The 10795-nt window shown below is 41.3% G+C and overlaps 1 protein-coding gene across 3 annotated transcripts; it reads right to left on the bottom strand.

Moving 5' to 3' along the window:
• Window positions 1–325: 325 nt before the first annotated feature.
• Window positions 326–9519, bottom strand: LOC128627364 (uncharacterized). 3 transcript variants are annotated; one of them, XM_053664902.1, is made up of 4 exons: window positions 9257–9519; window positions 7337–7496; window positions 639–724; window positions 326–553 (listed from the first exon to the last, which is right to left on the bottom strand). In XM_053664902.1, exons 1-4 carry the CDS (start codon window positions 9426–9428, stop codon window positions 372–374), a joined length of 600 nt encoding a protein of 199 aa, XP_053520877.1. In that variant the 5' UTR covers window positions 9429–9519; the 3' UTR covers window positions 326–371. The 3 variants fall into 3 exon arrangements, 2 of the variants coding, with proteins under 2 accessions (XP_053520877.1, XP_053520876.1); XM_053664901.1 differs by having other exon boundaries at window positions 326–724; XR_008391537.1 differs by lacking the exons at window positions 7337–7496; window positions 9257–9519 and adding an exon at window positions 2414–2753 and having other exon boundaries at window positions 326–724.
• Window positions 9520–10795: the final 1276 nt, after the last annotated feature.

Raw genomic sequence — 10795 nt, 5'->3', positions numbered from 1 at the left:
TGCCCTGACTGGGAATCAAACCGGCAACCCTTTGCTTCAGAGGTTCATGCTCAACCCACTGAGCTATACCAGCCAGGGTTAGAAGTTATTCTTTATAAATATTACATAAATGTTTCACAGGAAGGCTGTACTAAGTTCTCACCAGCAGTGTATGGGGAGTACTGGGGGGGGGCTGGGTTGGGAGTAAAAGACAGAAAACTGTACTTGAACAACAATTAAAATAAATTAAAATTTAAAAAAAGAAAGGCCATTTGAATGAGTCCTTATGAACACTGAATATTATTCTTATAAATCTTTATTAAAGACATCTTGTTATTTTTCCAGATTGCTCTCAAACCAGGTGTTGGTGACTTTCCTTATTTACACAGTTTTTATTGAGTGACAATGAGAATTTCTGTCCCCTGGAATTGTTTAAGGGTTGCTCTGAGAGGCAAGTTATTTTCCTTTGTAGCGTTTGGGCTGGGGAGCTGCTGGGCTGCATAGTCCACTGGAGTCAGGCACCGCTGCAGGTTCCCTAAGTGGTCTATCGCCTTGCTTCCCATCAGCTTCACTGCTACGAAATAATAAGGTACGTGTAGAACAGATGCCCCGTTGTTCTCCTTGGTTTGCATGGGGCTCAGAAGTCCTGTAATGAATACCTTGAACTCTCTTTACAGTTGAAGTTGAGAGATGTATAGACCTGATGATCTGCAGGTCTCCAAAGTCATCTGGGGTGGAGGGAAGACTGGGAAAGTTGGAAGAGAATGATCACCGTCAGTGAGAAAGAGTGGATGGGCTACACTGTACGGCAGCAGGGCATGAACACTGAAGTGATCATCTGCTCTACGGGGAATGAGGGACTGGGCCCAACTGCCCTCTAAACTAGCCACCGAGGCCTGAGAGAACAGTATCCCAGGAGGGCAAATTACTTCACTGTGAGAACCCTGAGAATCTCGTTTTTAAGAGCAAGTCACCTGAAGTAGGAGATTTCCTACAGTTGGTGTGAAAAAAAAAACCCACTAGAGAACTGCTCAAGACCAACAGAAGCCCGTGGGAGAAGGAGTCGCTGTCTCAAAGCAGCTGCTTCAGTAGGAGGGTGACAGCTGTCCACTGAGCAGGAAGGAGAGAGGGGCCAACACTAGCGTAAGGGCCCAACAGCCACAGCCCCGATTACCTGGAGAGGACAGTCCCCATGCTTCAACCCAGCTCCTGTCCCCGCCCAACCAGTCCTCCAGAGATTCTGATACCAAACATGGTCCTAGACAGGGTCCTGCCCTAGGAATTCACTGAGCCAGTGACCACAGCTTGCTAATCAATACACTGGGGGCTCCAAGCACTGGGGTATGTGGGGTACAAACATGAAAGATTGATTCTCATGAGGGAAGCCTTTTTCACCTGTATGAAACTTATGAACATGTTTTTATCCGGCTGGAACCACAGTATTTCTAAAGGAAACCTCTTCATTTCCTAAACTAAAAAAGGTGTTGATTGTTACAAATTCCATCTTCATATATGCGGGTTTGTGATCACTGTTAATAATGGAGAAGAACAGATCCTTCCAAACAGCTTTCTTTGCTTAGAGAAAATATACACATATTGTACATACACATGCATGTATAGATACATACTGTGCTACTCAGAATCTCCTTTTCCTAGTGGGGAGCAGATCCCTAATGATATCTGAGGCAGATACAGCATTTCCAATGCTTTGTTATTAGGAGACGAATTCAGTACTGCCCAGCTTACAACTCAAACCTCATGGCTGATGTAGATCTCATCTCCCCCACTAGTCGTGGCTCACAGCTTCAGGGACCTGCAGTGGGTTTGCTCTGTGCTCCTCTGCCAGGTGACTGACATGGGTTGGAGTGACAGGAAGAGGTCTGGATTTTCTATCCCTCCAGCTTATTCAAGAACGTATTTCTTTGGTGGTTGAGGTTGAAAGGGAGGATGAGAGAGGATTTTTTTGTATTAACTGCCCCTGTTGCGGTCTTCGATTTGTTGTTGCTTCTCACTTGCCCTGCCTGGCTCGCCTCTATGTTTGGCAAGGGCCCAAATATGTCCTCTCACTTGGGCTCAAGAGTAGGTTCTTGCGCCGGCTCTTTTTTGGAGGGGGATGTGCTGGGAGGGGAGAGGATGATGTGAAGCTACCCTTCTGCACAGTGCAGTTTGTGTCTATATCTTCAGGTCTGACTTTCCTTCGGTCTCCGCCCTCTTGCCACTGACATCCCCTCACTCTGTGGTCTGCTCTCATCTGTCTGCCTTCTGCCTCCAATTCCGTTTTTCCATGTTCACACAGGTACATGGGCAAATTGATGAATCAACTGCTTAAGCTAAAAATCCTCAAAATTCCTTTAGGGAACAACATGCAATTCTCATAGTTTTTAAGGCATCATCAATGTCTGTAAGCAGTTATTCCAACCCCTCTCTCCCTTACCTGATTTTTCAAGGGAAGTCAGTGGAAAATAAGCAGAGCACCCACATAAGCCAAAAGCATCTGACTCCAAAGACTTGTCCTTACCCTACCACGATTTACAGGTCTTCTGCTCAGAGGACAGTAAGGGAGCACTGTGGTGAGCGTTGAAGTTGGAGGAAGGCAGGATTCTCTGGGATAATGATTGGAGACAGCAGAGTTAATCCAGCCAATTATTCATAAGCCCTAAGAGAAATGTCATTCTACAACTGTCCAAGCTTCCTGGAGGATGTCACTAGAATATAGTGAATGCCCCTTCGTTCACACTTATTGCCTTAATGGCCAATTCTAAGCAACAGGAAAAACCCCACTCAACAATGTTTTACTTTAAAAATTAGAATATATTATAAATATTATTTTTTCAGCTTGCTTTTTAAAAAGGAATGACTACATATAATTTCAGTACTTGCCAGGGGTTGGGGTAGGTCACGGAAGGATAAATCGGTGGAGCACAGAGGATTTTTAGGGTGGTGAAAACACTCTGTATGGTACTACAGTGATGGATGCACGTCATTACACATTTGTCCAAACACGCAGAGTGTGTAACACCAAGAAGAAACTCTAATTTAACTATGGACTCTGGATGGTTAAGATGTAGGTTCATCAGTTGTATCACTCTGGTGTCAGGTATTGACAATGGATGTGCAAAGTGGGGGAGGGGGGTACATAGGAACTCTGTGCTTTCCTCTCAATTTAGATTCCTATGAACTTGTAACTGCTCTAAAAAATAAAACATTTAAAGACAATATAATCAATATATACCAATACTAAGGTAACAGAGATGTTAGAATTATTGTTTCAACGAACCATTGCAAGCATGCTTGAAACAAATGTCAAAATATAAAGCCTCAGAAAATAAATAGAAAGTCTCAGCCAAGGATTATAAAGAGAAGGAAAAAATAAGAGGAAGGAGAAGAGCAAGAAAAGAAAGAGAAGGAAGGCATAAAAAACTAAATAAAAAATTTAGAACTAAAAGATGCAATAACCGAAACAGTAAGCTCCATGGATAGACCCAATGGCAGAACGAAGAGCACAAGGAAACCATTGGTGAGCTGGAGTACGGGACAATGGAAATTGCCAAACCTGAACAAAAAAGAGAAAATACACTGAAAAAATATATTAAGTGCTTTGGTCCTTTGGGAATATAACAAAAAGATCTGCTATTTGTATAATCAGAGTCCTGGAAGGAAATAAAAAAGAGAACAGGACTGAAAAAGTACTAAAGATATAATCACTGAAAATTTCTCAAATTTGGCAAGAGACCTTAAACCTACAGATTCAAGAAGGTATGTGAACTGCAAACAGAAACAGGAAAGAAAAATCCAGGACAAGGTTTGACTAGGGACAAACCACTAAAAGTTTTCAAAACATAAAACAAAAAAAGAAGTCTTGAAAGCAGCCCCCAAAATGCGGTACCTTAGCAATACAGAGAAAACAGTACGAATGGCTGTGGATTTCTCATTAGAAACAATAGAGGTCACATAGAGGCCACCCAGAATTTTTTAGGTTCTGAAAGGTAAAATTGCCAAGGCAGAATGCCATACCCAGAAAAAAAAATTCTTTCAGGAATAAAGGAACCTCAGATGAAGGAAAACTAAGAGATTTGTCATAAGCAGACCTACCTAAAAATGGCTAAAGAAACTTTCTAAACTTAAAAAAAATGATAAAAGAGGGAACCCTGGAACATCAAGGAGAAAACAAAAACAAAGAAAGTAAAAATGTCAGTAAATACAATAGACTTTCATTCTCCTTTTGAGTTTTCTAAATAATGTTTGACAGTTGAAGCAAAAATTACTAAAACATTGTCAGATGTGGTTTGAACTGGTAAAATGACAGCACATGCAGAGTGTGATGTGTTATGTGTGTATAAGGTAACGCGTAGGAAAGCACTGATGTATCTATACAAAAAAGATGCACTGAAAACACTGTAGGTAATAAAACTCTGAAAATTTTCAAGCATCCCACAGGAAGGCATAAGAAAAAAACAAAAACAGAGTGAACAAACAAAAACTAAAATAGCAGACTTGTAAGTCCTAACATACTAATAGTTACATTAAGTGTAAATAATCTAAATATACCAATTAAAAGATAAAGGTGGCCACGGTGGACTTAAGAATGTGACCCAACTATAAGGTGTCTGCATAAATCCACTTCAAAATTCTAACAATATAGATAGGTTGAAAGTAAAAGAATGAGAAAGGATAAATTATGCAAACTAACCAGGAGTGACTACATAATAACATCAAAATAGATTTCAGAGCATGGAAATTATCAGAGAGAGATGGACTTTAATATAATGATAAAGAAATACATCAAGAGAATATAAAAATCTCCCTGGCTGGTGTAGCTTAGTGGATTGAGCACAGGCTGCAAACCAGAGGGTCGCCGGTTAGATTCCCAGTCAGGGCACGTGCCTGGATTGTGGGTCAGGTCCCCAGTGGGGGCCACATAAGAGGCAACCACACATGAATGTTTCTCTCCCTCCCTTCACCTCTCTCTAAAAGTAAATAAATAAAAAATTAAAATAAAATAAAATTATTTTTAAAAAGAGAATATAAAAATCTTAAATATGTATTACCAAACAGTTGAAGCAAAAATTGATAGAACGAAAAGGGGAAATTCACAATGATAGCATATTTGACACCACTTACTGAACATTTTTAGAGCGACTAGACACAAAATAATCAAGGATATACAATAATTTCAACATGTGATTAAGAAAGCTTTACTTTCTATAAGATTATCATTAAGGTATTATCTAAAATTTTTCTATTACATTTATAGCTCTTTAGGTTAAAATGTTAGTTTCCCTTGGAATTTAATTCTAAATACTCTATAAAGAAAAGGTTTAACTTATTTTTCTAAGTGGATATTTGTCCCTAATTATTTATTAAGTAATTATTCCTAAAATATCATTATTATTGCTTAGTACTTTAATTGAAATGTCCATTTTATCACATGGACAATCCCCATATACTTGTACCTGTTGCTGGACTGTCTATCACTTGTTTGACAAAGTGGGAGGGTTTCTATTTAGTTATGTATTCGTATCCAACTTCTTATTCATGACAATGTGTTCTCCTTTCTCCCCCATCTCAGCTGACTGTTAAAGCAAATTTCTGTTACTTAAATGACAACACAAAGTAGTGCATTAAATGTAAATTTAAGTTGAAATAATCGGCAGATATGGAGAATAGCCAAAAGCATACACAATTCATCCTAACTGGCAAATACTCTAAAACCTGCCCTTGTTGACACAGGGGAGCAGCAAAGAGTGAATTGTGGACCCATCAGTTTGTCCACTGATAGGACTTTATTTACTCAACTGTGCTTGTTACATACAAAATATGCAAAATGGTGTTTTGTCTGTTGCTACTATGTTTATTGTAAGGTTGTTGTTGAGAACCTAACAAGGTATGCTTGCCAATTTCACTAATGTTCCAGAAAGCCAGACATGGTTGAGCTTCTCCTGCCAACTGGTTTGTTTCTCATCTTGGTATTGTGAACAGGGTAATGTATGTGCCCCTTTGCACAGATGCTTGAGAGATCACAGGCAAATCATAAAGAGAAAGCTCATAGCAAATACTCAGAATCATGTAGCCAGTTTGGTGCACTGGCTCCACCACAGGACTCATCTTGGTTTTCAGGTCCGTGCTCAATCCACTAAGCCACACAGACCAGGGCTTATTTTTCATTTTTATCCTGCCTTCTATTATCTACATGCAGCAGGCAGAACAATGACTTCCCGAACATGTCCATCTTCAAATCCCTGGAACCTATGAATACATTATGTTACATCATGTGATGGTCTTTCTGGAATGTGAACTTGGCTAGCCTAAAGTCCCCAGTTATTCAATCAGTCACTAATCTAGGTGTTGCCATAAAGGTATTTTATGGATATAATTAAAATTCATATTCAGTTAACTTTAAGTAAAAAAAGATTATGTGGATAAACCGGGTGGGTCTCATCCAATCAGTTAAAAGGCCTAAAAAGCAGAGCTGAAGTTTTCTAGATGAAAAAAAATTCCACCCGTGGACAGAAGATACAGTCTGTGTCCAAGAGTAGAGCTAGACATAGTGAATGTCTTATCCTCGGTCATGGGATTCCACACGGTATTGCTTCTGACCGAGAAACTCAGTGCACAACTAACCAAGTGCATCGGTGGGTCTATACTCACGGACATCACTGGTATGACCATATTTCCCACCACCCTGAAGCAGCCAGTTGGAGGAAATGGTGGAACAATGTTTGGAAGAGTCAGTTACTGCACTCGCCAAGTGGCAATGCCTTGGCAGGCTGGGGAAATGTTCTCCGAGAGGCTGTGTATGTGCTGAAACAGCATTCAGTGCATGCCATGCATCCAATAGCCAGGATCTGCAGGTCCAGGAATCAAAGGGTGGAAATGGGAATGGGCCACGTAGAATTACTCCTCATGATTCCCCGTCTACATGACCTTCACCTTTGCTGGTCCAGAGGTCTTAGTTCCAAAGGGAGGAATGATTCCACCTGGAGACACAACCATGATTCCATTAAACTGGAAGTTGAGACTGTCATCCAGCCACTGTGGGGTCCCCGTGCCTCTGAATCAACAGGCAAAGAAATGGTTACTCTATTGGCTGGGGTGATTTTTCCTGGTTAATAAGCAAAGTGGGTTGCTACTACACAACGGAATTTTAAAAGAACATACAAGAGATACCCTAGGGCATCTGTTAACACATTCGAATCTCCTTATTTGTGCTCGTTATGTCCTATAAAGCCACTGTAAACACTGAGATAGGAAATACTGAACCACTGCTCCTAGAGGAGAAGGTATTGTATGTAGTATGGGACTAAGGTATGAGCTCCATCCCACCTTAATCCCAAGGCAGAAAGAAGCAGCCTGCCACCTCATGGGGTTGTAGAGATCCCCTAGAGCGACTCCCAGAGCTTTGTGCGTTCTTTGGGGATGGAGGGGTGGCTCCCTCCTGTGGTCACGGAGGTTAACTTCTTTTGTGGTGCAGCCAGGACTGGGATGCTGTGCTGGGAGCTGTATACACAGAGCTTGTCCTTTATAGGAGAGAAAATGCCAGACATGAGGTCATCATAAGCCTGGTCCAAGCAGACCACCTGGAGAGGCAGAGGGACCCAAGCAGTTAGGTAAAATCCACAGACAGAGCCTCAGGGGGCCTCCAGAAGTGGAGATGCACCTGCCTGGGACAAAGGACACGGTCCGTAAGAGAAAGCTTGGCTCCAAATATCTGCCACATTGAGAGCACATTAGAATGGTACCCTCTTTTTAAAGATATTTTATGAGTCTCTGAACCTACTCCTTCCTGTTTCAAATTTTGGGAGTCAGAAACTGGCAGTGCTACAGATAGAGGAAGAGAAAAAAGGGGAGGAGAGACTGAGAGGAGGCCAAGTATATTTTCCTTTTCCACTGCTGGCTTCAGGTAGGTCTGCTCTAGGCAGTTAAAGTTTAACACATAATATGGCTCAGGATTTCTATTAATGGGTTGGTTGGACGTTCAAATTCCTGAATTGTGATTCCATGACATTTAGAACTGTGTACTATTTAAGAACTAGCAAAAGAGTTATAAGACTTGCCAAATTTTCATCCAGAAGAATGAGTTCCCCCACTGAACACTTTTTAAAAAGCAATAGGAGAATAGATAAATAAATAAGTAAATAAGTGTTTGGAAAACATCAGTATACCAGTTACATTTATTATAAGGACTTCCTTTTCCTCACAGTATATTCCAGCTAAGTTGAAAAATTAACACTAACTCTTTCTCCCAAAGACCCCCTTTTCCCTGCTGTGCAGAAATGGAGAGCTGAGCCTAGATCCAACAAGATCTCCTCTCTTATTATTCACCAAATTGTACATTCTTCCTTTACATAATTTTTATACATCTATTCCTTCCTTTCCATTTCCCCTACCTTCCACTGCTCTATCATAGGCCCAGATTGCCTCATATCTTGGTTAATATAGTAGTTTCTCATTAATGTCTTTGATTCAGTCTTGGAATCACTTCCCAATGGAATCTATATTACACTGAAACCAACTCTTCCTGAAAACACGGTATCTCCCCCAGTTTCCTTGTCTGGCTTTTGAGGCATTTCGTCATCTGACTTGACCTTCACCCCAGCTCTACTCCTACATCTTCCCTATCTGATGCATTGGTTCCAGGTGAACAGGTGTGCCTCTGCATCTTTTCTTTCTGTCTGAAATATCTCACGATTGTGGCTATATTTCGGTTCTGTGAAGTCCTATCCTTCCTTCCAAATCCAACTTAAATGCCACCTCATCCATGAAGCCTTTCCCAAACACCTCGGCTTGAAAATATTAGCTGCAGTGTAAGGCAGATTGTAAAACGGCACAAAACTACCTAGTTAAATCAACTACAATATTTGCAGGTCCCCATCAATACTGATTTGACTCTTGGGTAAAATGTGTACATCTGAGCCAAGAATGGATTGACAAAAGGGACACGAGTGACGTGAAGAAACAAAATCTCTATTCTCTATTCATAATTTCCCAGGAAAATATGAGGGACAGAAGAAATTTGGTCATCAGAAAGGTACTTTTTTAATAAAATAGTTTGGTTTTCACCGACGTTGGATGAAGGACCCAGCTTATGAGTCCACGTCCAATTACCGGGCCGAAATGATATATGGTAACCTAAACAAGGAAAGGTTAATTAAAAAAGTTACTAACTACAGCAGAGGATTAACTAGAAAGGGAGAACCCTGGGGCTGAGGGGGCTTACCCCCAGAGGGAACAAACTTGGAAGAGAAGCCCCCATACAAAGCTAGGATCCAGGCCTTACTGGAGAAGTCCACTGGACAGAGAAGATCCCTGGGTTGTCCACAGCGGGTCTCAGCAGAGGTCGGCAAGCAAGGAGTGGGGACTAGCACACTGGGAACACTCTTCTGAGATCCGGGCAAGCAGAGACTGGCAAACTGGGAACCCTGGTTAGGAATTTCGCAAGGGAAAACCATCCACAAGAGCTACCGCCAGAGATCTTGTGTTTTATCAGCCTGCAGACCCTGCTGTAGTGTAGCCAAGCTGGCCCCTGCAAAGACGCTGCCGGAAGGAGCGCAATGGACGAACCAGAAAGAGTAGCCCTTTTCTCTTGTGGTGTTCCTCGAGCGCCCTCTACTGACAAAGCTGAACACCGGGCCAGCTGCAAAGAAGGGCTTAGAAAAGGGAGCTCCGGAGCAGTGGATTTGCAGCCGAGAGCAATGCATGGATAACCAGAACACTGCCAAAAACATTATCTCCCTGTGTTTTTATTGTCCTATTCAGCAGAAAAAAATAGATTTGTAAGTCAACTTCCCAGGTACCTAAATCCCAGGATTTCTCTAGATACCTCCAACATCAAAAATCCAAGGAGAACAAAAACATTACTGACACTTGCTCTAGAATCAATATTTACATATACTATTCCCCGATGTAAGATAAAGTAATACGCACTACATTAGATATTAAGCAATATGTAAATGCATGATACTTCGTTTTATTGTAACATATGAGGAAAATGAAGCTTAAGAACACACAGTAAGTGATTGGTATAAAAATCTGTACCTGGGAAAAATAAGTGTCTGTTCACCTGACTTTCTTGCCAAGAGACTAATTTGTGTGTGTGTGTGACATGCTAGGAAATTTCAGGTTCTAGGCTTCAATCAAACACGGTGCCTCAACAAGAGCCCTCGAGAAATCCTTCAGGCAATCAAGTGCTGCCATATGCATGGCATGTTTAGATGAATGACTCTGAAATGCAACAGAAGTTACAACTTTCTCTGTGAAATTCGGTAGCTTCACTGTGAGCACACGAAAGTCTAGTTTCCAACACATCTCCACTTCTGGGGAAATTCTCTCAGTCTACGGTTTATGGAGCCCTGAGCTAGCATGAGGCCTTGTGCTAAGGGCTCTGTGTGCCTTTTTCTGTGTCGTCCTGCCCGCAACCCAGGGGCAGGTGTTACTACCCCATTTTTCAGATGAAGAAACTGAAGACTGGAGAGAGAGGTTAAATACCTTGACCGAAGTCATTGCCTAAGTGGGCACTGGAATTTGAATCTAAACTGGTCTGATTCAGAGCTCAACTTCATGACCACACCGTGAGGCCATCCAGACGCCATCTGTGGTACCCCTTCTTTATTTCAAGTGTTCTAGAATTTTAAGATTTAAAAATATAAAATGAAGTTAATATACTTCTCAGCTTCTTTTGCCTAGTAAATGAGATTGCTTCTTTGAGTTATTAGGCTCCTTTAAGAATGTTAAACTGTCGAACATGGTGCAGTTTATTTTTAATCCTAAGAGATTAACAGGGGAAGCGTTACTGACACAGTACCCCTTGTCCATTCTC

This window comes from Artibeus jamaicensis, unplaced genomic scaffold (assembly GCF_021234435.1).
Source record: "Artibeus jamaicensis isolate MK-2021 breed Jamaican fruit bat unplaced genomic scaffold, CSHL_Jam_final contig_387, whole genome shotgun sequence".
NCBI classification, from domain to species: domain Eukaryota; kingdom Metazoa; phylum Chordata; class Mammalia; order Chiroptera; family Phyllostomidae; genus Artibeus; species Artibeus jamaicensis.
Note: the sequence above shows the minus strand (reverse complement) of the source record. Positions and strands in the feature narration are given on the sequence as shown.